The sequence below is a fragment of the Leptonychotes weddellii genome, chromosome 10 (assembly GCF_054177405.1).
Source record: "Leptonychotes weddellii isolate Sample4059 chromosome 10, ASM5417740v2, whole genome shotgun sequence".
Classification (NCBI taxonomy): Eukaryota; Metazoa; Chordata; class Mammalia; order Carnivora; family Phocidae; genus Leptonychotes; species Leptonychotes weddellii.
Genome location: NC_138378.1, coordinates 37,649,136 through 37,673,400, shown reverse-complemented (window position 1 = coordinate 37,673,400; position 24,265 = coordinate 37,649,136). Strand labels below are relative to the sequence as shown.

At 60.4% G+C, this 24,265-nt stretch overlaps 1 protein-coding gene across 1 annotated transcript in view; it reads left to right on the top strand.

Moving 5' to 3' along the window:
• RRBP1 (ribosome binding protein 1) overlaps window positions 1-20,938 on the top strand; it is a 62,601-nt gene extending 41,663 nt beyond the window's left edge. The window contains exons 6-24 of the mRNA XM_081832294.1: window positions 438-578; window positions 3,011-3,164; window positions 4,945-5,083; window positions 7,030-7,208; window positions 7,353-7,378; window positions 10,019-10,109; window positions 10,934-11,026; window positions 13,228-13,320; window positions 13,402-13,485; window positions 13,646-13,735; window positions 14,413-14,505; window positions 14,921-14,992; window positions 15,565-15,660; window positions 16,207-16,290; window positions 18,114-18,209; window positions 18,973-19,056; window positions 19,267-19,365; window positions 19,777-19,920; window positions 20,356-20,938. Of these exons, the coding sequence (XP_081688420.1) occupies window positions 438-578; window positions 3,011-3,164; window positions 4,945-5,083; window positions 7,030-7,208; window positions 7,353-7,378; window positions 10,019-10,109; window positions 10,934-11,026; window positions 13,228-13,320; window positions 13,402-13,485; window positions 13,646-13,735; window positions 14,413-14,505; window positions 14,921-14,992; window positions 15,565-15,660; window positions 16,207-16,290; window positions 18,114-18,209; window positions 18,973-19,056; window positions 19,267-19,365; window positions 19,777-19,920; window positions 20,356-20,394 (1,897 nt within the window). The 3' untranslated portion in view covers window positions 20,395-20,938. The remainder of the gene's footprint in view (window positions 1-437; window positions 579-3,010; window positions 3,165-4,944; window positions 5,084-7,029; window positions 7,209-7,352; window positions 7,379-10,018; window positions 10,110-10,933; window positions 11,027-13,227; window positions 13,321-13,401; window positions 13,486-13,645; window positions 13,736-14,412; window positions 14,506-14,920; window positions 14,993-15,564; window positions 15,661-16,206; window positions 16,291-18,113; window positions 18,210-18,972; window positions 19,057-19,266; window positions 19,366-19,776; window positions 19,921-20,355) is intronic.
• Window positions 20,939-24,265: the final 3,327 nt, after the last annotated feature.

Genomic DNA, 24,265 nt, shown 5'->3' with positions numbered 1-24,265 from the left:
AGTTTGTTTCCTGAGATTAAGAATTCCTCATATCAGTGAGGTCATATGATACATGTCTTTCCCTGTTTGACTTATTTCACTCAACATAATACCCTCCAGTTCCATCCACGTCATTGCAAATGGCAAGATCTCATTCCTTTTGATGGCTGCATAATATTCCATTGTATATATAGACCACATCTTCTTTATCCATTCATCTGTCGATGGACATCTTGGCTCTTTCCACAGTTTGGCTATTGTGGATTGCTGCTATAAACATCGGGGTGCACATACCCTTTCGGATCCCTACTTTTGTATCTTTGGGGTAAATACCCAGTAGGCACTGGGCAGTTTTAAGGGGTTCTCCTCACCTCTGGTGTGGAGAAGGTAGTGCCCTCGGTGCATTTGTCTGTGGGCTGGGACCTCACTGGCCTGGCTCCAGAAGCCGGCTGTCTCTGATGCCCCTTCACTGACTTCCAGATCCGGACTCTTCAGGAGCAGCTGGAGAACGGCCCCAACACGCAGCTGGCCCGACTGCAGCAGGAGAACTCCATCCTGAGGGATGCCTTGAACCAGGCCACGAGCCAGGTGGAGAGCAAGTAAGCTCAGCACCCCCTTCAGACAGCACGAGGGCCCGTGTCTGGGGCTCTGGAGCTGGGGAGGGTTCCCAAGCCTCCCTCAAGGCTGTGCAGGTGCACTCTAGGTTCTTACTGGATGTGGGCTTGGTGTGGCAGCCTTGCGTGGGCCCCCCACGTGAGCACATGGGGCTGGCGGTGCCCTTGCACACCCACCCCGTTGAGGTCTCTGGCCTGACTCTCCATCCCCCTGTCTGGTTCTGAGTGGCCGAGCCTTCCGGTGCATGGCCGGCATCCTCACACGTGGTCAAGGCCCCAGGGAGAGTTGGCGAGCCCCAGCCTGCCCGGGCCCAGTGTCCATGTGATCAGGGGCCTCTCGGGTCCTGGCCGGTGCCAGCATCTGGACTTCCCAGGGAGCAGATATTTCTTTCATGTCCATCTTCACAACATCCTGATAGGAGGCTTTTCAAAACTTCTGATGCTGGCCCAGAGTATCAGGGGCTAGCAGAATGTCCAGGATCAGAGTTTGGTGGGGATATGGGGACCCTCTGTAGGCCTGAGCCCCTGGATTCTCCACTGGAGATGGGGGCTCCTGTGCAGGAAGGGACATTTGCCTCTGCCACACTGGTAGTAAGGAGTAAATACCTCCACAGCCTGCGGCCCGGCTGGCTTAGCGGGGCTCTTGCTCTCAGCCTTGATGTCAGGAGCTCAAGTTCCAGGGGTCCGGTGAGCCAGCCGACCCCCCAGGGCAGCAGTGACCTCACCGAATGAAGGGCAGCGTGGCTCAGACTTTTGATTTGAGCATTGCAGTCTCAACAGGCTGGCCCAGAAGAAGCCCCACTGCGTTTTCTTTTGAGTCACACTTTCTTGCCTTCTCTTGACCTGAAGTCTCCCAAAGGGACTTTCTGGGGTTCTGTGTCATCCCCAGAGCATTCCCGGTTGCCGAGAGGGGCGCTGGCAAAGACAGAGGGCACTGGTGTCCTCTGTCCTTTAGCTGCAAGTCAGGTGGGGACACTGTTGGCCCAGGAGCTGGACCGGGGAGGGGAGTCTGTGTCCGTGTGTCTGGTTTTGCCGGGAGCTAGGCGGGGGGCAGATTCTGATCTAAAGGTCTCCTTCCCCAGGCCGGTCCCTTCTGTCTGGAGGTCCCCTCTGGGTGTGTGTGCGTGCACATCTTTATCTCCGGCCTGGCCTGTCAGCAGGCTGGGGGTTGGTTGGTGGGGGGGGGTGGCTGTGGTTTCCTTAGCAACTACAAGCAGAAGGTGAATGTGGGGAGGGAGGGACGCTCTGGCATCCCCTGTCACGTAGAATCCACTGCAGCCTCCTGAGAAAGCTAGGAGCCTGTAGACCTGTCACTCTGAGGTGGCAGCCCCTGACTCATTTGTGGAAGCTCTGCCCTGTGTGTGGCCAGTGGCCCCGGGCCCTGCCCAGAGCTCCAGAGCAGTCCCAAAGGGCCGCCCACCGAGCCTCCTACCTCCGGCCCCCGGGTGCTGGAGTCCAGCCTTTCCTGCAAGCCTTCCCGTCTTGAATCTTGGCCTTCTAGAGCGTGAGCCGACGGCCCTGCAGAGGGCTTTGGGATGGCCACCCTGGTGCAGCTGGGAAAAGCCAGATGCAGAGAGGTAGGAGCCACCTACGCATTGACCAGCAGAGCACAGCTGCTCCTGGCCGGGCTTCTTGCCTCCACCTGGTCTGCTGCCACCTTGCAGGGTGGTGGGCAGTCTTGTCTGTCCCCTTTGTCTGGCCTGGTACTGGCCCTTGGCTGGACAGTCGATCCTGCCTTGAAGAGGTGTCTTGTGTCCTAGTGAAGGAGGCCTCCTCACACTGGGGAAGGCAGGTCTGGAGCTGCCTTTCTTCTTCTTTTAATCAAATCTCCTTCCTTCACTTCTGGACTTGTCACAGGTCCTGAGATCCAGCTTTTGCGCAGTGTTGAAGGGTCTGTTTGGTCAAGTGCCTCAGCTCCCCACTTCCGGTGGCCTGCGGGCCTAGCTGTGGTCTAGTCGGTGAGGGAAGTGGGGCGCGTGGGTTCCGGCTGGCTGCCCCCTCCCTGCCCTGCAGGGGTACCGTGGCTAGTCAGCCTGCATCTGGAGCTTGTTTGGTCCTAGATCAGGAGTGAGGAGAAGGGGTGCCTTGCCCCCTTTCTCTGAATTTTCAGCTGTTTCTGGGCGGGGTTACCTTGGAATATTGTCGTGCACGTTTTGCTCTTTGCTCTGTATGGTCCACACACTGTGCCGGTCGGAGAACGTCTTCACCAACACACATCAGAACTCAACACGACTACAGAGTACAAGAGGCTTCGGTAATGGCTTCAGGACTTGGGCAACCACTCGTGAAAGAGCAGGTGCCCTGGAGGGAAGGCGCGCCCGCCGGCCCCCATCACCCAGGGGCAGCTCTTGGGGCCGGCGGGAGCGGACCCGAGGCTGCTTCTGCCCTGCAGTTGGGGGCTGGTGGCTGTCTTGCAGGCAGAACGCCGAGTTGGCCAAGCTCCGGCAGGAGCTCAGCAAGGTCAGCAAGGAGCTGGTGGAGAAGTCGGAGGCTGCACGGCAGGAGGAGCAGCAGCGAAAGGCTCTGGAGACCAAGACGGCCGCCTTCGAGAAGCAGATCCTGCAGCTGCAGGTGAGTGAGGGAGCCGCCCCCTCGGCGCCCTGTGCACTCCGCCCACTCTGTGCCGGGTGGTGACAGACCAGAGCTTGCTCAGCCACTTTGGGTCATCGCTGGCAGCCAGGATTTTGGCAGCGGGCGGCCCATGCATGGCTCGGGCAGGAACGCTCAGCCTGGGTCTCGCTAGTAACAGGGAGAGCTAGGTTGCAAGGAATGGGTGCTTTCAGCGTGGTAAGCGTTGTCCTCAGTGCTCCGCGAGCGTTAACTCGGCTAATTCGCATCCTAACCCCATGAGGTAGGTGCTATTATCTGTAATTACCTGTAAGGAAATCTGAGGCACAGAGAAGTTAAGTAACTGGTCCCAAGTTCACGCGGAGGCGGGGTTTGAACCCTTGGGTCTAGCCCCAGCGCTGTTGGCCCCCACCTGTGGTACCGCCGTCTCTGGCTTCGGGGCTGGGCATGTACTCTTCCTTCTCAGCCCCTGGCTGTGGCCTGGAAGCTCTTGTCTTCCCAGGAGATTGGCTGTTCTCCCTCAGAGGGAGGAAGGTGGTCCCCGTCCCCAAAGTGCACTGGGCAACATCAGCCCAGGGGCTTTGCTGCTTGTTGGCCTGATGACTTCTGGATCCCCCAGCTGGCCAGTTTGGGGGCAGGATGACTGGGTGTGGGGAGCCTTGATGTCACGCCTGCTGTGCATTTAACTTTTCGGGATGAGGAGGAAATCCTGTGGGCCCTTCTTCAGCTCAGTCACAGAAGTTGGGCCACAGCACGTGGGACAGTGGGGCTGTCTTGTGGAAGGTACTAACACGACAGACATGAGGACTGATGCTTGGGTGTGTACAAGGTACTAAAAGGGAACATGGTTTGGATGGTTTGGGTGGAATGGAGATGGATAATTTGGTGTGTGCTGATTTTCATGTAAGGGAGGTCTGCCCCTACCAGTGAGATCAGAACCCCCGGGGTGGGCCTGGCCGTGATTATGTTTTAAAGGTTTCTGGATAGTTCCGCTTCTGGGGCTGGAACCTCCACTCTGGCCCCTAGCTTGCCACCATTAACGTGTGCCATTTCTAAAGGACCAAGGCCTCGGCCTGGCTTTCACCAGGAAGCCCCAGATGCTGAGCATCTCCTGTCCTCCGAGGCCTTGGGCTCCCATCCGCAGCCTGTGGCCACAGAGACTCCCATCTCCTCCCTGACACCAGAGATTCTGGGAGCGGCTGACCACAGGTGGTGAGGGAGGGCGGGGCGTGTGGCTGCCTTCTCTGTGGTCCTGGGGTTGTCCATGAGGCCCCTGGTATCTGCTGGGGATTTCAGAGCCTAAATGTCCCCATCTGTAACACGGGCATGACCATGGTACCTGCGTCATGGGCCGGCTAGGGATTAACCATACCAATGCACACACAATGCCTAGAATAGGGCTTTTCCAGAAAATGAGCTCAATAGATGTGGACCTTGGAAGGGCCCACGTAGGAAATCTCCAAGTTAGACTGGAGGTTTAGGTTGCAGGAAGCCTTTCTGTGTCACACTGACGTTGAAATGGGGCTTTTTCTTGTTTGCAACCACTCTTCTTCACCTGGGGCCCCTCCCCGAGAATTTACTCTTCAGGTGCCGGGGTGGGGGGCCCTCCTGGCGTTCTCAGTGGGTGAGCCGACATCAGAAATCCAGGCGCATTTTATAACGGTTGTTGGGGCGGGTTGGCAGGATGTGAAGAGCTCTCTGTGGTCCTTGGCCTCAGAGCCAGCTGAGGGTCCAGCCTCTGTCCGGCCTCCTCACGGCCCTCTTCCGTCTGCCCGGTCCCCAGGCATCCCACAAGGAGAGTGAGGAGGCCCTGCAGAAGCGCCTGGACGAGGTCAGCCGGGAACTGTGCCGCTCCCAGACAAGCCATGCCAGCCTGCGGGCAGACGCCGAGAAGGCCCAGGAGCAGGAGCAGCGGATGGCCGGTAAGGGCGGCCCCTTTGTTCCGAGGCCCCTAGTGGGCCTGTAGACATGCGCCAGATGTGGGTCCGCTCACCGCCCCGGCCCCACTGCCAGGCTGGAACCCCCAAAGTGAGCCAGCCCTGTTGGCGAGTGAGGCAGCATGGGATCCCTGACTCTGCCGCTCAGGGAGTCGTGAGGTGGTGGTAGCGCCCAGCCAGGTGAAGGGTTTGGGGGGGCGGGGAGGGCAGAGCCACCAGGACCGGGTGCCAGGGTGGAGCTTATGAGCGCTGGGTGCGAGGGGCAGAGCTTGCGGGCTGGGCTGGGGAGTTGAGGTGTGGAAGGTGCCTCCAGCTGGAGCCTCCCTTGCCACGGGGCCCAGCCTGGAGCTGTGGTTCTGGGTGAGCTGCAGCACCCTGAGGCCTTCGCCGACCTTCTCGACTGCCTCCTTTTGGACCTTTCCGGCTTTGCTGGCTCACTCAGCCCAAGAGGCCGGGTTCAGAAGGTGGGCCCGTGGTCTCCCTAGGCCTGTAGGTGACCTTTGCCATCAGAAGAGCGTGGCGTAGTGGGGGATGCCGAGGGCCCCTGGAGAAATAGAGCAGAGGGGGCCAGTGATGGCTCATGAGTATGGGCTGAGCACTGCCATGGGCACCCAGGGCTTGGCCAGGAGTGAAGCAGAGGCAGCAGGGCCCCGTTCTAGCAGGACAGACAGACACAGGTAGATGGCCATGCATCGACCAGTCACGTAGCGCTGAGCTCTACAGACTTCGAATAGCCAACGTGACCTTAAAGCAGGGTTGGTGTGCTATTTCTTTGAAGAGCCATGCATGGGGTCTGTCACAATTGCTCAGCTCTGCTCCCCTAATGCAAAAGCAGCCCCAGACAAGGTATAAACAGACAGACCTGGCTGTGTTCCAATAAAGCTTTATTTACAAAAGCAGAGAGTGGGCCAGGAGTAGCCCTTGGGGTAGTTTGCTGACCTCTGAATGGGCCAGGTGTGGCTTTAGATTGGGTGATCAGGGAAGCCTGTCTGAGGCAGAGGGAATGTTCAAGTCAAGTCTGGGTGACGGGAAGGGAGGGGCTGGTCTCATAAAGACCAGGAAGAGGCAGAATGGCCAGCGTAGGGCCCCTGAGAATGGGAATGAACTTGAACTTGGCCTGTGTAAGAAACAGATGCATAAGGTCGGCGTGACTGGAACAAGAAGGCAGTTGGCCAGTGTGGGGCCAGAGGGCAGGGCCCAGGTCACCCCCCTCCCCGTGAAGTTTGGGTGCTGGGTGGTGTGGTGGGAGCACTCAGCACCCTGTCTGGGACGGAGATGGCATGAGCCCGTTGTACTTCCGGATGCTTTGGCGCTGGGTGGAGAATGGACCAAAGGAGCAGGAGTGGCCCAGGGGACAAGGGCTGGAGCTTTTGCAGTCATTCTGTTCAAAGGCAACAGGCTGGGCTCAGGCGGCCCCAGGGGTGCTGGTGAGCCAGGGAGGGATTTGGGAGGCAGTGGATGTGGAAGCCACAGGCCTCGCTGGCCTGTGAGAAGTGGGGGGCACGGGGAAGTGGAGCAGCTGGACTAGGAGACTGGGGGTGCTGGTGGGAGTGCTGGCTTCCAGGTGCCCGAGCAGAACTCGGCTGGTACTAGCCAGTCTCCCAGAGAACAGATGTTTAACAACTCCGGCTGGAATCCATTTTAGATTTCCAGCATTTTTCCAGGAGTGATCTGAGGGCATCATATGTCCTAGAGAGCAAAGGCTTTGTCCTTTGTGTCCATCATGTGTCCTAGAGAGCAAAGGTCCCTAGAGAGGTACTTTGTCCATCAGCTAGTAAGATGCCCCAATGGTCACAACTGTGTCTTAGCAGCCTAGGCACACAGAGGGGGCAGGGGAGGGAACCCTGGGTGCTGTGTGCAGAGGAGAGGTGGTGGGGGTGTCCATCTTAGTGTTTCCCGCCCCTATCCACCCTTGCTGTCCTTTCCCTCAGAGCTGCACAGCAAACTGCAGTCCTCCGAGGCGGAGGTGAAGAGCAAGTGCGAGGAGCTGACCGGTCTCCATGGGCAGCTCAAAGAGGCAAGGGCCGAGAACTCGCAGCTCACGGAGAGAATCCGGTCCATTGAGGCCCTGCTGGAGGCGGGCCAGGCCCGGGACACCCAGGCCGCCCAGGTCAGCCTGTGGAAGGGGAGGGAGAAGGCCACAGTCCATCCTGCCGAGTAGAGAGGGCTGACAGTGGATGGGGCCCTGTCCTGACTAGTTGGCACGGGGGGCCGGTCTCACGGTGACTACAGCGCTTTCTGTCTCTCGTTCCAGGCCAGCCAGGCGGAGCAGCAGGCCCGGTAAGTGGAAACGGAGGGCCACAGCCTCAGCCTGGGGCAGTCAGGCCTTTTGATGGGGCGCACAGACCCCTGACAAAGCCACCACAGGGGCTCTTGCCTTTCTCCGCTCCCTCCAGTGGCCCTGAGGACAGGGAACAGACCTGGGCAAGAAAGAGGGTCATCCTTGCAAAGAGCTCCTTGCCTCCTCTGGAGGAGCGAGACTCATCTGTGTGTGAGTGGCAGGTGCCTCAGCCGGGGGGGTTCTAGACCTTCTGCTTCCTCCCGTCTGTCCGTCCATCTGTGTCTTGGACGAAGGACTAGCTGGTCGGAGGGTCTCCAAGGCGAGGGTTATACACCCAGATGGAGAACCCGGGTTGGGGGAGAGGGGTCACTCGGCTTTCCGCCCAGATTTGCAATGTCGGTGCAGTTGGGAGCTAAGTCACAGGATTGTGCACAAGGTAACTTCAGTGCTGACAGACCTTGTTTTCTCTCAGCATTGGTGAGTGACCCAACACCGGGCTGTGCTTGGGGGACTGTTCGTTTGCTGTTGCTAAGGCTGGAGCCGACACCTGGGGGGAATGGCTTGAGTTGGGGGGCTCTGAGTCCCTGGCCGTCACCTCTGGAACATGCATCCCTCGGCACATGGCCACAGGCTTGGGAGCTGGGCCTGGCTGCCATGGCCAGGGCTCCACAGGGTAGCCACCGGCGGAGAGGCATGAAGGGTGGCCCAGACTGTCAGCTGACAAGGTTCCCTGGGCGGCTGCCAGTGAGTCACCTCCCCTTTGCCTCCTCAGGCCCTGGCCCCTGGTTCTTTCTTAGCTTCAGGCTCCATGTTTGGGGGCTGAGGAAGGAAGCCAGAGAGCCCAAAATGCTTTGTGGAAGACCCAGAACCAAGCTCTCCATGTCCCTTTTCCAGTGTGCTGCTTCGCAGAAAGCTCAGGTGGACTTCGTTTCTCATGGTATTTGTTGGAGCAGAGAGGTTGTGTTTGATTAGGGTTTTTTGGGTTTTTGGGGGTTTTTTTTGCTTTTGTATTTTAAGATCAGATTCTTGGACCACACAGGGAGCACACAGCAAATGTGTAGGGTGCTTAAGTCACATTGCAAATATGGTTAATCCTAATTTTTTGCAGCGTGCAGATGTGTTTAGCAGAAATTGGTTTTTTAAGTGTTCTGAATTTGTCAGAAAATTGTGTCTAGGTCAGGCCATCCTGTTCTGGGTGGAGATGAGTGATCCCACCCCGGTGTTCTGGAACTCGGGCAGTGGCCACCCAAGGGGTGATCGTCGGCGTGTCCTTGCCACCTGCCAGCTGCCTCCTCCTCCTCGGGGGCTTGTTCTTTTGGGTTTGCTCGTGGGGTGGTTTGCTGCAGGCGCTTACATGACGCAGGGGGCTTGAGGGAAAAGCTGTGAGGGCTCCCAGCACAGCTTTAAGGGTGGGGTCAGAGGTTCCTTGGGCCTGAAACCAAGACCCAAGGAGTCAACTGACTTGAAGGCCTTCCCGAAAGCCGGTTTAGAGTAACGAGGCGAGGCAGTGCCATGCTGGGAGGCCACTCCCAGGCAGGGTGCTCAGCCTGCACTTAGATTGCTCAGCCCTAAGATGCGTTAGAATGGTGGTTTTCAAAGCGTTTTTGACCGTGGCCCATGAGAACAAATACAGGTCAATATGTCCTCATTGGGCTGGCAGCGGCCCCCTGAGGCTGGCAGCAGCCCCTTCCGGTGGGCACATCCTTGGGTGGGGGCTTCCTTCCCGATTTCAAGTCCAAGTTAATCACTTCTAGACTTTAGATTTCATGTGTTCCTCGGACCTTCCCTGTCCTAAAACTTAATGCAGAACCTGACATACGAAAGTGCCTGTTTGAAGCCTGTTCCTCGGAATGGCTAGGCCAGCTCTAGCAGCATCAACCTCTCACTCTCTGGATGATGAGGGTGCTCGAAGCCCACTGGGCTCTTGAGTGTGGAGAGAAGCATGAAAAGATGGGACTGACATCTCACCTGTGCCATGGCGTCTGGGGGTCATCTGGGGCTGATTCCCCGGAGCCTGGGCAGAGACCTGAGGGAGGAGCCTTTGGGTCTCAGCAGAGTTAGGTTTTGGACGAAGGATGGTTCTGCTGTATTTGGTGGAGAACAGTGGAGTCCGGAGTCTTGCTTGGGGGCTGGGGGGGGAGGGGACAGCGCCACATGAGTCTCCAGCTCAGTAGTCCTGTGAGAAGGCCCCGCCCATGTCTCTGGAGGGCCAGCTGACATGTTCTGTGGGGACAGAGCAGGACCACATCGAGCAGGAGCTGCGTACCAGGGGACAGGGCTCAGTTCACTAGAAGAGAAAGCTGGCCGGGTATATCCCTTCCCTGGCCACTGCGTTTGCTCTGACCTCTGCCATCCCAGCAGCCTGTGTCACCAGGCAGAACTCTGGTGGCCTTTTGGGGCTGCACGCAGCCAGGCCCCCGGGCCATTGGGATGAGTGGGGAGGATGGGGCGGGGGTGGTTCCTTGGGCTCCGCTGAAAGCTTGTGCCCTGTGAGGTGGTTGGGGGCAGCGGGAGGGGACTGACCCCAACCAAGTGGCTCTGGGTGGGTGTCCAAGCAGCAGAAGGGGCCCTGCAGAGACAGGGCCTGGGGACACTGTGGGCACTGGGAGCCCAGCGGTGCCGTCCCTCTCTCCCTTCAGCCTCAAGGAGCTGGAGTCCCAGGTGCGGTGCCTGGAGGAGGAGGCCACTGAGCTCAAGGAGGCCGTCGAGCAGCAGAAAGGGAAGAACAACGTGAGTGCTGAGGGGCGCGGGCGTGAGGCTGGGCTTGTGTGAACCGCAGCCCTTATCCCTCAGGAAGGGGGTTGGCCACCTCTTCATGTTCCATCGTGCTACTCGTGGCTGGAAGCCTGCCGACTTCCGGGGGCTTGGCGAGGCCTCCTTTCCCCTTGGGTCCATCACATTCTCAGGGCTGCCGCCCACTGGGTGGGCTTGGGTCCTATGCCCAAGCGTGGGGCCCCCTCCCCCGCCCCACCTCCCAGCCCTTGATGGGGTTGGGATGTCCTGCTTGGTCTGGTCTGGGGCACGTGGTTGCCTTGGAGTGGGGAGGCTGGTGTCGGGAGAAGGGGATAGAAAAGCCCCTTTCCTCTGCAGGGGTGCGGAGGGGTCTTAGCTGCATCCTCCCCGCCGGGCTGCCCCTCACTGCTCCTCACACAGCCCAGGCTTGCTGGCTGCCCCATCTGCTCTTCCTCGGGGAGCCCCCGCCTGCACCTCCCTGGGCCTGGCATGGCCAGAGCCACTCAGCGGTGGCAGGAGCCTCTGTCTGAGGAGCCAGGCTGACCCTCTCTTCTGTCTCCTTCAGACTAGAACCTCCCTAAGAGGATGCGCACCTCCTCACGCCCTCATACCACAGCCAATCCATAGCGGGCTGCCCCAGGGAGGCCCGCAACATGGGCCAAGACAAAGGGCATTTTGTCCCTTCGCAGCTCCCTGTGGGCTCCCAAGTGGGGGTCAGGGACGGTCCTCCCGTCCTGCTGAGCCTGGCTGAGGCAGCTTGTGGGGGATGTGTCGGCGGCTGCCCCCACCTGGCCACTGACCTTTCCCACATCTCCTCCCAGGACCTCCGAGAGAAGAACTGGAAGGCCATGGAGGCCCTGGCCTCGGCCGAGAGGGCCTGCGAGGAGAAGCTACGCTCCTTGACCCAGGCCAAGGTCAGAGTCCTGCACGCTCAGCCTCACCTGCTGGTTTAGCAAACCACATAAAACACACAAACTGTGTGCAGAGCAGCCTTGGCCGTGGAGCCTCAGAAACCCATGCCAGGGGCCCCAGGGCCGGCAGACAGTGTGCCCTGTGCCCCTGCACCTTCCTCCTTGCCCTCCTCCTCCCCCTTCCTTTGCTTCGTTTCTCCTTGAGGTGAAGGGGGAAACGTACTCTTGGTGCTTTCTCTCAGCTGGGCCCTTTGCTGGCAGGGCACAGAGACAGGCGGTGGGGGCTGTGAGCCCACCTGGCTGACTGCCTTTGAGTGAGTCCGAGGTTGGGCTGTCCTGTGGACTTGCTTCGTGTTGTTTTCCCCCCCTGCCACTTCCTCAGGGCCTCTGAAGTCGTGGCCCCGAGGGTTCTGTGACCGGGCTTTATAGTAAACCACAGAGGGAAGGCTGTCTTTAGCAGCAAGCACTTGGTCCCTGGAGCCCGATGGGTCCCAAGCTCTGTGCCACCCAGGTGGGGGGATTGTGGGTGTCTCTGTGTCCAGGGCCCCCACGTTGCCTCTGGAGCGGGCCGAGAGCCAGTGCTGAGCTCTGGTGGGGGCAGCGGGGTGGGGGAAGGTGGCCCGCGCCGGTGGCCAGTGAGGGCCTCGCCCACCCCCTCTCTTGGCCTGTGTGCGTCCTTGATGAGAGGCCCCAGGCACAGCCCTCCCCTCCCAGCCTCGCTCATGCAGAAGGCACGTCTGTCCTGTTATTAGGAGCTTTGCAGGGACTTTCATGAGCTTCCCAGGAAGCCTGAAGGTTGTATCAACCGAGGCCCGAAGTCGAGGTGGGAGATGGAGAGCTGGCCTTGGGTCCCTCTGGGGCAGTTGTCTGGAGACTCCCCAGAGGTGACCCGGGAGCCTGTTGGCCTTTTGTGACAAAGGCGGGAGCTGTGATGGGAGGCGGCGCCTGGCTTGCTCCCAGCCATGCCGCCGGCCTCCAGGGCCTCTGGCCCTGGCCTTGGACTCACATGACCCCGGGGCCTGATGGGGGTCCTGAGGTCAGGGACCCACAGAAGGCCACTGGCATTGTCTGCATCTCTGGGTCCGCTTCTGAGACTCGCGTCCAGATCCCATGGGTGCTCTGGTCAGGCCGGGCGTCTGTTGGTCGTGCACGTTCCAGAACGCTGCTCGAAGGCCCTAATCCAGTCGGAGTTCTGGTGCCCCCTCAGGTCTCCGGCTGAGCCATGATCTTGGCTCAATCTGCCGGTGACGGGTGGTTAGATAAGACTTTCCTTTAGTTGGAAACCTCCCCAGGGTCTGGGGAAGGGGGTGTTACGTGTCCCCAGGGACACGTGTGCTGTGCGGGGCTTCGCTTTATAGCCCCTTCCGCCCTCCTTCCGTCCCTTGCTTGCACTTTGTGCAGGAGCCTTAAGGAGGACGGGTGGGGTCTGGCCTGGCACAGCCAGCCAGGGTGAGTCAGACTTCGGAGGAGACGTGACCCCCACGGAGCAGATTGCGGCTGCTGATCCTTGCCCCTCTGGGGCTGCTGGGCGCGGCCCCTCCTGGCCGGCGGTAGCCCCTAAGTGGTGGCCATTGGGACATGCGCCTCTCCTCTGTCTCCTCCCCGGCCCCCACAGCAGCTTGGTCGTCCACGCACATGCACGCACGCACACACAAGCTCGTGTGGAGAGCTCTAAAATTGAGAACCGATTGTGGGTGGGTTCCTACTGGGAGGTGGCAAGGGAGCCTGCGCCTGCACCGTGGGCTAGCTTGCCATGTCCCTCCAGCCGAGCGGAGGTCGCTTAAAACTGACCCAGCACAGGGCGCCAGGGTGGCTCAGTTGGCTAAGCGACTGCCTTCGGCTCAGGTCATGATCCCAGAGTCCTGGGATCGAGTCCCGCATCGGGCTCCCGGCTCAGCGGGGAGCCTGCTTCTCCCTCTGACCCTCTCCTCTCTCATGCAGTTTCTCTTTCTCTCTCTCTCTCAAATAAATAAATAAAATCTTAAAAAAAACCAACTGACCCAGCACAGGCCACGGCGGCCAGAACCTGCTGCCGAGGTTGAGCCCCACCCCACCGCCCCCATCAGCCCCGTGTCACCTCCCGCCTTCTCCTTTGATCCTGTCCCTCCCCCCAAGAGCTGAGGTGGGGCCCAGGCATCTCCACAGACACGCCCTGGGGTTGCCCCAAAGCACAGGGCTGAAGGCCGCCATCCCCTCTCCTCCAGGAGGAATCAGAGAAGCAGCTCAGCCTGATGGAGGCACAGACCAAGGAGGTCCTGTCGGCCCTGCTGCCGGCGCTCTCCAGCTCAGCGCCCCAGGTAGGAGGGAGGGTGGCCCCCGGGGGACCCCGCTGCCCAGAGGGAGTGTCTCTGGGCCCCACCTTGCGCATGTGGTTGCAGAGTTACACTGAGTGGCTGCAGGAGCTCCAAGAGAAGGGCCCCGAGCTGCTGAAGCAGCCGCCGGCTAGTGCAGAGCCCTCGTCGGTGAGCATGGCTGCCCTCTCCGCGCACCCCCCCCTCCCCCCGTCGCCAGGGCCACCGCCGCCCCCTTTGCTCTCCCCTGGCCCCAGTGCCCGGAGTTGTCTCCTTGGGCAGCGGGGCGAAACCTTTGTGTTTGGCTAACCGGGGCCCTTTCTGCCCCCAGGACCTGGCCTCCAAGCTGAGGGAGGCTGAGGAGACCCAGAGCAATCTGCAGGTCGAGTGTGACCAGTACCGCACCATCCTGGCAGAGACGGTAGGGCTCGCAGCTGGGTGGCCCTCAGGGGGCTGCTGGGAAACTTGCAGAGCCTGCAGGCAGGAGGTGGGCCAGTGGCCTTGGGGAAGAGAGCCCTGGGTTCAGATGCTGGCTCTGTGTGACCTTGGGCAAGTCACAGCCCCTCCCTGGGCCCCATTTCTCTGGCTGAGCAGTAAGGGGGATGAGGGAGGGGCTCAGGCCTTCACTGCTTCTGAGCTGAGGAGGGGGCTGGGTTGCGGGTTTGGGGCTGGCTCTTCGGGGGGTTGGGGTGCAGAGACAGTCACGACATGGAATAGACTGGGAAAGGAAGAGGTGAGCGTGCGGCTGGTGGCCGGCCTGAAGCCACACTGTCTCTGTGACTTCAGGAGCCATGCTAGGTCCAGCCCTCCTCCCTGACCCCATCCCACGCTCCTTGCCCCGGGGCCACCGAGGTCAGCGCCGGTGGCAAACCCCACCGAGGTGAGAGTCCTAGTGGCCTCCCTTGTGGGGCCCGCAGTCTGCATTTGCACACTGGCAGAGACCCCACTCCAGGACTGACCCACCTTCCTCCCGCCGTGACACTGTGACAGAATCAGAGCAGCCATCCCAGAGGAGCCAGGGGACAGGAGGCCGCAGCCATGTTCATGGGGGGCAGGGTCTCCAGGGAGGGGGCCTGCCTCAGTGTCCCATCCCCCCAGGAGGGCATGCTCAAGGACCTGCAGAAGAGCGTGGAGGAGGAGGAGCAGGTGTGGAAGGCCAAAGTGAGCGCCACGGAGGAGGAGCTCCAGAAGGTACAGGAAGGGCCCTGAGACCCTGTCCCAGGGTCAGTGACACAGGTGGCGCTTGGGGGGTGGGGGGTCCGCCTACCCTAGGAATTCAAACATAACTTACCAGAGACGGACAGGTCAGAATTTATCAAAACTAGAGGGAAAGCCGATGGGGGCGGGTGGCGGTCCCGTGGGTCTCTTAGGAGACAGGAGGCGAGTTTGCTGGGTTTTGGTGATACCACATCAAGTGGGACTGTGGAGTGATAGCTGACTCCTCAGTCTCAAGAGCCCCCCTCCCCCCAAGGAAGAGGCTGCTGGTCACCCTTCAGGTGGGCGGGCGCCACTGGGCTTTCCCGGGAGGTGTCCCGTCCTGCTTGGGTCCTGGGACCGTCCCCTTCCAGGGGCTCAGGTTTGACGGGGCCTTCCCCTTGCTTGGCAGTCACGGGTCACAGTGAAACATCTCGAAGGCATTGTAGAGAAGCTAAAAGGAGAGCTTGAAAGTTCAGAGCAGGTAGGTGCGGGGCTCTGCTCAGTGGGCCACTCTCCTTACTATGGAGGCCCCCGTAGTTATTTTTCCCTCGTGGACTGCATGTCTTGAGGGAGGCGAAGGGGTCTCGTCAGTCCTGCTTTTCTGAGAGCCACTCACAGGCTCCGTGGCCCGAGGCAGCCGTGGGGCCCCGGTGCACGGTGGCTCCTGCAGAGGACACGTCGTGGGAGGGGTGTGAGGTGGCCCCAGTGCTCTCTGCAGACACCCCGTCAGCCCTGGCCTTCTAGAGGGTGCCCCTGGCATCCACCTGGAATCCACCTGGCAAGCAAATCTAAAGCTCTCCTCTCCGCCCCTGCTGAGGCTGAGAACACGTCTGGGCCCGGGAGTGCTACAGTTTGGGAAGGTGTTTTGTTGCCAGGGACTCGTCTCTGCCTGTCCTTGGTCGGCCCATTGCCGACAGGCCATGGGTGGGCTCCCAGCCCTTACCCTGGGCAGCCAGACTTGTCGCCCCATCACCCTGTTCCCTGTGGTCACTGCCTCCTGCGGGCCCACTGGAGGCGTCTGACGCGCGCGTGCGTGTGCGTGTGTCCGTGCAGGTGAGGGAGCACACCTCACATCTGGAGGCAGAGCTGGAGAAGCACATGGCGGCCGCCAGCGCCGAGTGCCAGAACTACGCCAAGGAGGTGGCGGGGGTGAGTCTGCCCATGGGGTCCCCGGCCACTGGGCGTTTCTCCCCCGCCCTTGGCTCTCACTCACCTGAGCACGGCGACTGGGTTCTCAGGCTTCGGCCCTGGCCTCAGGCCAGCTGACCGAGGTGTGGCAGGGGGCAGGGTGCAGAAAGCGGGCCCCGTGGACAGGGCAGCCTTACGAGGAGAATTCTCTCCCTGGCCTGGGGACACCATTTCGGGGGCAGACGGGTTTAAATCTGATACTGGTTTCTGGCTGCTCGGAAGCCAAAAGCACAAGCCTGCCCCCTCCCCGCCATGCTGGTTTGATCTCAGACTTTGGGCCTATTTCACAAGACAGTCTATAAAGGAAAGTCCAAGGCAGGCATGTGATGGATTCTGTCTTCCCGATGTCTTCAAGAAAGACAGTGGTTCTAGAAGGCCTAGGAGCCCCCGCCTGCCTGCTCTGCTCTGTGATGTTCTTGGGTGGTGGGTTACAGCGACGGGTCGTGTTTGCTTGTCTGAACTGGTTTTCTCCTTTTCCCCATCACCTGGGTCCATTTCCTCTCCAAGTTGAGGCAACTTTTATTAGAATCTCAATCTCAGCTGGATGCAGCCAAGAGTGAAGCCCAGAAACAAAGCGATGAGCTCGCCCTGGTGAGTGAGCGTGGAGAGGAGCGGGTGTATGCCAGGGCGTGTGTGTGTGTGGGTGGGTGGGTGTGGGTGGTTAATTGGCCAGTCGTGCTTCTCCACCCCGTCAAGGGTAACGCGGCGTGGTGGAGGGGAGGTGTGCACTGATCCAGCATTAGGGGCAGGCTTTTTTTTTTTTTTAATTTTATTTATTTATTTGACAGAGAGACACAGCGAGAGAGGGAACACAAGCAGGGAGAGTGGGGGAGGGAGAAGCAGGCTTCCCGCCGAGCAGGGAGCCCGACAAGGGGCTCGATCCCAGGACCCAAGGATCATGACCTGAGCTGAAGGCAGATGCTTAATGACAGAGCCACCCAGGCACCCCTAGGGGCAGGCTTTGATGGGCCCTGCTGGAGGGGCTGCAAGCTGGGGGGTGGCTGCCAGGACCGGTGCTCACGCTCCACTTCCTGTGGCCCCGGGGGAAGGTGCTGGGAGCTCAGGGCTGGGGCTGGGGGCAGTCCAGCTCCCTGTGAGCCCTGTGGCTCAGACCAGTTCGGTCAAACCTGTGGGCGTGCAGGGAGGCCTGCTGTACCCCAGGGCGGGGGCCGGACTGGGGTGCTGCCTTGGCAGAGGTGTGGGGCTCCCTGCTGTGCAGGTGGCCTCAGGTCCTCCTAGCTGTCCGCTTTGGTGGCTGACCCGCTCCCTGGCCCCTGGAGAGGTCAGCCAGGCCTCACGGAGGTGGGCCTCCCCTGCGCCAGGACCAGCCCTGGGGCTTCAGCCACAGCCCGTGCTGCTGGATCTGCAGCCTTTCCTAAAACCTTGAGTTAGTCGTTACCACTTAGAAATTGACAGTTTTGAAGACAAACACATGTCTGGTTTTTGGAGAGGAGCCGGCAGGTCTGGTCCGGGGTGCGGGCACTCCCCCAGCAGCCCCCGCCCTGGGGCACGCGCACCGGACCCCCCAGCGCGCCCCTGCTTATTCAGGCCTCGCCCGGAACCGGCACACCAGAGAGTGGGCACCATCCGGGCCGAGTCGCCTGAGCCTGAGGGCCACTCGCCAAAGCCATGATGGCCTACGCCGGGTCTGGGTGTCGGGTCCTGGGCGTGCCGCCCGGGTGGGGGTCATGTGCAGAGAAAACCCCTGAATTTCTCATCATCACAGGCCTGTGCATCTTGGTGTCACCTTTGGGGGGCTGCTGTTGGGAGGGAGGGAAGCCGGAGGGCAGGCCTGCCGATGCCCTTTGGTGCAGTGCCTCTTGGAGGGGGCCCGAGACCACCCAAGGCCCCCGGGAAGCTCGTACCGAGGGCCCACCCTGATCCTGACTAGAACCTTCACCCGAGCTTCGTGGGTGACGCAGCTGCTGCTTCAGATCGGAGGCCCCGTGGCCTGGGGGCCCCCCGGTGTGTCACCTGCCCCCAGCGGTGGAGCCCTGATGTGAGGGGACCTTATTAGGCAGGTGTCCTCTCATCTTTCCTAGACCCCAAAGAGGGCTCTGAACAGCGGACTGCATCTGAAAGGAATCCGGGACCTAGGCGGTGCCGTTTGTACCGAGCCCGTGCGCCGCCTCTCACTTCCTTTTCGGTTCCTTAGCTCTGCGTGCGCCGTGTCCGTCAGTGGTCACCTTGCTCTGCGGAGGGCTCCGCGGCTGGCCTTGGAGCAGAGCACAGGGATGGCCCCTAGGCCTCAGTTTGGCTCTGGTGAGGGGTCATGGTTGCGAGACCAGGTCCTCCACGGGGCTTCAGCCGTTGGGAGCATCTGCCGTCCTCCCGAGGGGGTCTGTGCGCACGCGCGTGCACGGTGGCCGTGTCCGGCTGTGATTGGCACAAACCCCCACCCCTCCCTGTTTCAGGTCAGGCAGCAGTTGAGTGAGATGAAGAGCCACGTAGAGGATGGTGACGTAGCTGGGTCCCCAGCTGCACCCCCAGCAGAGCAGGACCCCGTCGAGGTTAGGGCGGTGAGCCGGTCCCCAGATGTCTGTCACTAACAGCCCGCGTGGGCCCCCTCCCGCCTATTTGGAGAGCAGGGGCGGCAGGCCTCTGTTTTGGCTGAACGCTGGCTACTCAACGCTGGCTACTCGCAGCCTCCACCGCCTGCTCTGTCCCCCCGCCAACCCCCCTCCCTCCCCCTGCCCAGTCAGGCGCGGCCCAGGTTCTGAGGAAGCCCCAGAGCAGAGGAAAGGGCAGGGAAGTGGCCAGGTAGAGAGGTATCAGGCGCTGGATCCTAACCATGTGTGCGGGAGGGGTGGGAGGGCGAGTCAGGGAGGCTGGGAGGCTGGGCCTGCGGTTAGGGAGTCTGGTCTCCGCTGTGGCCCTTGCTGCGATGTCCCTAGCAGGGCGCTTGCTCTCCAGACTTCTGACCCGATAACTGCGGTTGAGAGCCCTCCCCAGGGGCCTGTCCCCAGAGGAGCAGCGGTGGGGATGGAATTGTGCGGCTGGGGCTCGCACCATGGCTCTCGCTAAAGGCACCTGGGGTCAGCAGAGGTCCTAGTAGCGCCTCTCTTCGGTCCCCCAGCTCTGTCCCTGCGGGTTGAGGCACCATCTCCCCCAAGGGGGAGCTCTGGGAATGGGGGCAGCCGGAGGCAGGGAGAGGCTGAGGGAGCGCCAGTTGCAGCGCCAGTTGCAGCTAGAAGGTGGAGCCTGCCGGAGCCGCGGTCCCCGCCGGGGTCCTTCCCCAGCTTCCCACAGTCTGTGTGTGGTGTTTCCACGCAGCTGAAGACGCAGCTGGAGCGCACGGAAGCCAACCTGGAGGGCGAGCAGGCGCTGCGGCAGAAGCTCACGGCCGAGTTTGAGGAGGTCAGGCCCTGCCCCTGCAGCCCCCAGTGCGACAGGGCCAGTGGGGATGGGGGTCGGGACTCTGCTGGGCCATCCGGCCTCGGCCCCCCCTACCTCCCCACCTTGAACCCGTGTCCCTTCCTGCTGGGCGTCCCGCGGTGGACCTGTGGGGTGTGCCTGTGGGGTGTGCAGGGCCTCCTGCCCATGGCCTGCTGCCCTGTCTCCACCAAGGCTCAGAGCTCGGCGTGTCGGCTCCAGGCAGAGCTGGAGAAGCTCCGCAGCATGGGGTCCCTCGAGTCTTCAGAAGCAGAGGAGGTCTCGCAGCTGAAGGTAGAAATGGGGGGGGCGGGTCAGGAAAGGAGGGCCACCGGGGGCTGGCTCTCGCCACCAGCTTCCCAGGGTCGCTGTCTGGGGTGGGAGAGGGAGAGGAGCCCTCTTGAGGCCCCCTGAGCAGGGTCCAGCCTCATTTGGTGGTGATGGGGGGTGGCGGGATCCCTAAACCCCCAAGGTCACACCGGGCAGCCACTAGTCAGTGTGGCCGTGTCCAGGAAGTAAAACTGTCACAGCAGCCCCAGTGCACCGCGGGAGCTTTCCCCAGCGTCACAGGAAGCTGGTGGCGGGGCTGCACGGCTCTGGAGGACTCCCGGTTCGCGGCCAGCAGGGGCCCTTCGGGCAGAGCCACGTGCTCCTTCTGCTGCGTGCCGCGTGATGGCTCGTCCCCTTGGACCCTCTGACCCCCAGGAGAGACTGGAAAAAGAGAAGAAATTAACCAGTGACCTGGGACGCGCTGCCACCAAATTACAGGAGCTTCTGAAGACAACCCAGGAGCAGCTGGTGAAGGAGAGCAAGACGGTGAAGGAGCTGCAGGGGCAGCTGGACAAAACTGTGAGTGTCCCGGCCCTGCCCACGGTCTCGGCTCCCCCACAGCAGGGGGGCCCCAGGACTCCTGGGCTGCAGGGCAGGTAGGAGACCCAGGCCTAGGGGCGGGACGTACTAGGGACAGCCTCCTGAAAGCAGGTGGCAGGACCCGCAGCCTTCTGGGCCCAGCCCCCACCCTTCCACTGTCCCCCTGGGTGGGAAGTGCATCCCTGATGCCCACTGCCCGCTAGGTCCTCGCTCTGCACAGCCTGGGGTGCTGGGGTCCTCACCCAAACTCAGGGACCTCCCTCTCCTCCTGCCGGCTCCCCCCCAGCCCCTGGAACCACTCTGGTTCTCTGGACTTGCTGGGCTGGAGGGGAGGCCCCTAGGAGTTAGGGGTGAGCACTTGCCTTGGCTCCTTGGCCCCAGCCTCTCCCTCCCTCTGCCCACCTTTGTTCACAGGAGGATGGTAGCAGCTCAAAGGAGGGCACATCTGTCTGAGTCTCCTCTTCAGGACAAGAAGTTACTGTTCAACTTACCAAAATGCCTTACACATTCCTTACAAATAAATCAACCAACCAACCAACACAGCATTATCGAGGCCCAACCTCCAGTAGCTCTGAGAGAAGCCATTAGAGACAAGAGTCTCTTAGAATCACAGAAATAGATCTTCCAGACCCCCTGTTTGTAAAAGAGCCTTTGTCACATTTGATAAACACTATTCCCCAGGACCAGCCCTGGACCACCACCGAGCAGACGCCAAAGCCCTTATCAGCTCTGTGACAGACCCCAGGGGATGTGCTGGGGAGGCCGGGACCTCTGGGTATCTGTATGTCAATCAGTGCAATTGTTTTCTTTCCCTGGGTTGGGGGGTCAGGAGGCGGGCGGCCCCGGGGGAGAGTCTCAAAGGCTGTGGAGCAGACTGGAGGGTCACAGCCCAGCCCAGCGAGGCAGCAGCCCCTCACCCCCGGGAGAAGCTGCCAGCAAGAACGGATGTGTGACCTCCTGGACGTTCATGCCATTAAAACCAACATTGTCGCCCGGCGCTTTTGGTCTCGTCTGGTCTGCTGGGGCTCCCCGGCCTTGTAACCATGCTGTGTGGCACCCGTGTGTTCCAACAGTACTGGGATCAGGGTGCTGGGAGTCTGGGAAAGGCTCCCCAGAGAAGCGAGCTTATGCTGGAGCTCACCAGAGCAGGAGGTGTCTGTCAGGAGAGGGGAGGAGGGCTCACGGCGGAGGGGATGGCAGGTGCAGGGATCGGTGGCGAGGGTGAGCAGGCCTCATGGAGCCAGCTTACGAAGGACGAGGCATCGGACAGGTAAGGCAGGAGGAGACCATCATACCTGTTCTGGCACTCGGAGGGGGCTGAAGTGGAGAGGGGAAGCCCACAGGACTTGGGACGCGGATGCCGTGCTTTCTGGCAGGAGACTGAACAGGAGAAAGTGACCAACGATACCTGATGCTGACCATGTGCCCAGCCTTGTGCTTGGTTCTCACGTGAAACCTTCCAGTCCCCACGGGAGGTACGCCCCACGCCCCCCGTTTCTGCAAAGAATCCGCACAGAAGTGAAAGCTCACCTGGTAAAAGGCAAGGCAGGTTTCAAACCCACCTCTAACGTTTGTCAGCGTATCACTCAGGCTGGGGGCTCAGCTGGGGGAGAGGAGTCGGCTTTCAGAGTCCAGGGACCCCATGAATAGTGGCCGAGTCCCCCCAGACCTGTGGCCCCTCACTGCACCTGCCATGTGCCCTGTGCATTAGGAGCAGGGACTCTGTGCAGAATGACCTGCCCGGGACGGGGGGGCTGGTCACAACTCCTCCCACCAATGGTGAGTGGCCTTAACCAAGGCCAGTGGTTTGGGGCCCTGGTCAGTCTCCCGGTGGGAAACTGAGGCCAGACCTGGCCCTGCGCCAGACTCTTCCATCAGAAACGTCACCATGACCTTGTGAGCTTAGGTTTCTAGTAAGCTCCCGTCCCCCTGCCACACTGACTACAGAATTGAGAACCCTTATGCTGGGCAGATGCCCTCTGAAGGCACAGGTGGGGCGGGCCTTGGGGCAAGAAAGGCGTGGGAGAGAGACCTGGGCAGTACCGAACACGGGGCCAGCTCCCTGGGTTCCGGCTCCAGCCCTCAGACCACCTGGCAGAGCCCCTCCGCTGTCTACCTGCCTCGAGGAGGTAAAACAAAGGCGGGCACAATACAGGGTGGGGGCCCCAGGAGGCTGACCTGGGGGCTCTCTGGCCACCGTGGAGACGACCTGCAACTCAAGCTCTCAGGGCCCATCGTCGGTCCTCCACCCGCCCCCTAGCAGAGGGGACCCGAGTTCCGCTAAGCAGCCTGCCAGAGCTCGCCTTGGCCTGGCCTTGTCACCAGGGCTGGCCTGGGTAAGGTCCCAGCGCCAGGCTGGGGAAGGAAGAGAGCCATTCAGGAAGATACTGGAGGCAGCTGCCCTCGGTAGATGCTAGAATGGGGGGTCGATTGCCCCCCCCCCCCCCGGCCCATCTTCCTCAACATGGCATAGACGCCTGGGGCGCATGGTTCGTTGGCCCGGCCGTCCACAGCTCCCTGTCCTGCAAATGCAGGGCCCCTACAGCCCTGGGTAACTGGCTTGTGTAGCCCTGTGCCCTGAAGGCTGGTGTGGAGGCAGGGGCCGCCCAGGCCGGCCTCGAGCACTTGCCAGTGAGCCGACGCCAGCCTGCGGGGCTGCTGACACAAAGCACCGCTCTCCCCTAGGCCGTGGCCGGCTCGGTGCTGCCGCCGCATCTGACACACCCCCCTTCCCCCAGCCCCAACAACAGTGCAGCTGGGAGAGTTCTGAAAGCCCTTCAGAGGCTCCTGGCCGCGACCTGAAGCTCCAGGGTCACGCAGCTCACAAACAGCATCTCCAGACCCAGTAGCCCCGTCGTGTGAGCAGCGCCTCTTCTGACCAGTGTCCTCTGGTCATCTCCACATGATATCCAATAAAACGTACCAACACCAGGATGCCTGGCCTGCAGGCAGCCAAAACACAGATTTTAGAAACCACTAGACACCCTCCACAAATGCCTTCTGAGCTTCCTTCAGATTTGGGCCTAACAGGATTCAAAGCCTGAAAGAACTGCTACCTTTCCTGCCCCAGTTCCAGCCTCATCCCTGGCACTGAACAAGATCTAACCTTAGAATTCCAGATGTTAGAAATGAAGAACTCTCCCAGGGCGCAATGGGAATAGCTTAGGGCCAGAACAAAAGATGCAAGTTGTAGTCCCAGTTCTGCCGCTTACGAGATGTGTGACTTTAGGCAAGTGACTTGACCTCTCTGGGCTGCCCACTGTGGGCACCAACTCCAGGCTGGCAGGTCTTCTGGGCAGAGTCCAAGGATAGACCTGGCCAGCCAAACAGCTCAGGTCACACAAGCTTTGCTTCCAGCAAATCCCTGGCTCCTGGAACTTCACCCTCTCGCAGCCACAATGCAATCATGGGTGACCCTCGAACAACACAGGGGTTAGGGGCATGGATGCCCACCCCGCCCTCGCACAGTGAAAAGTATTACTTTTGACTCTCCCATAAACTACAAATAGTCTACTCATGACCTGAAGCCTTCCCAATCACAAACAGTAGATTAATGCATTTTGTATGTTATGTGTATCATACACTGTATTCTTACAATAAGCTAAAGAAAATGTTTAGGGCGCCTGGGTGGCTTAGCTGGTTAAGTGACTGCCTTCGACTCAGGTCATAATCCTGGAGTGTCTGGATCCAGTCCCTGCTCTGCAGGAAGTCTGCTTCTCCCTCTGACCCTCCCCCCTCTCATGTGCTCTCTCATTCTCTAATAAAATCTTTAAAAAAAAAAAAGTTTAGAAAATCATAAGGAACATATATTTATAGTCCTGCACTATAAAAAGCCACTTATAAATGGACCCACACAGTCCAAACCTATGTTGTTCCAGGGGTCAACTAGAATGATCCTTCTTACAGCTGCAGCCCAGCTTGAACTTGGCCCGGAAAGTGTCGGTCTGTATTTCAGAAATGCCGAAATCATGGGAAAGTGATGTGTCCCTAGGCATATCCAGTCTGAGAATCCAAAGAGCAACAAACCAGCCAAGAAACAGAAGCTGCACTTCCTACGTGTGACCAGCCAGCCCTCTGGGCAGTTCTGCAAAAAAGGAAACCACTCCACTGAGCCTAATTCTATTATCCGAGTCGCTGTGCTGTTTCCTCGGGGATTAATATTCCCTGAAATAACAAACTTCATAGTCAAGCTCTGAACTTCTGTTCGCAGTGGCTTTGTCTGCTGCTTTCCCAGGGCAAGAGAGTATCAGCAGATGACCCTTCAGTCAGCTTTCCACAAACATACTTCTGCACCGTGTCTGCACTTGTAGGAACGTAAACGTGC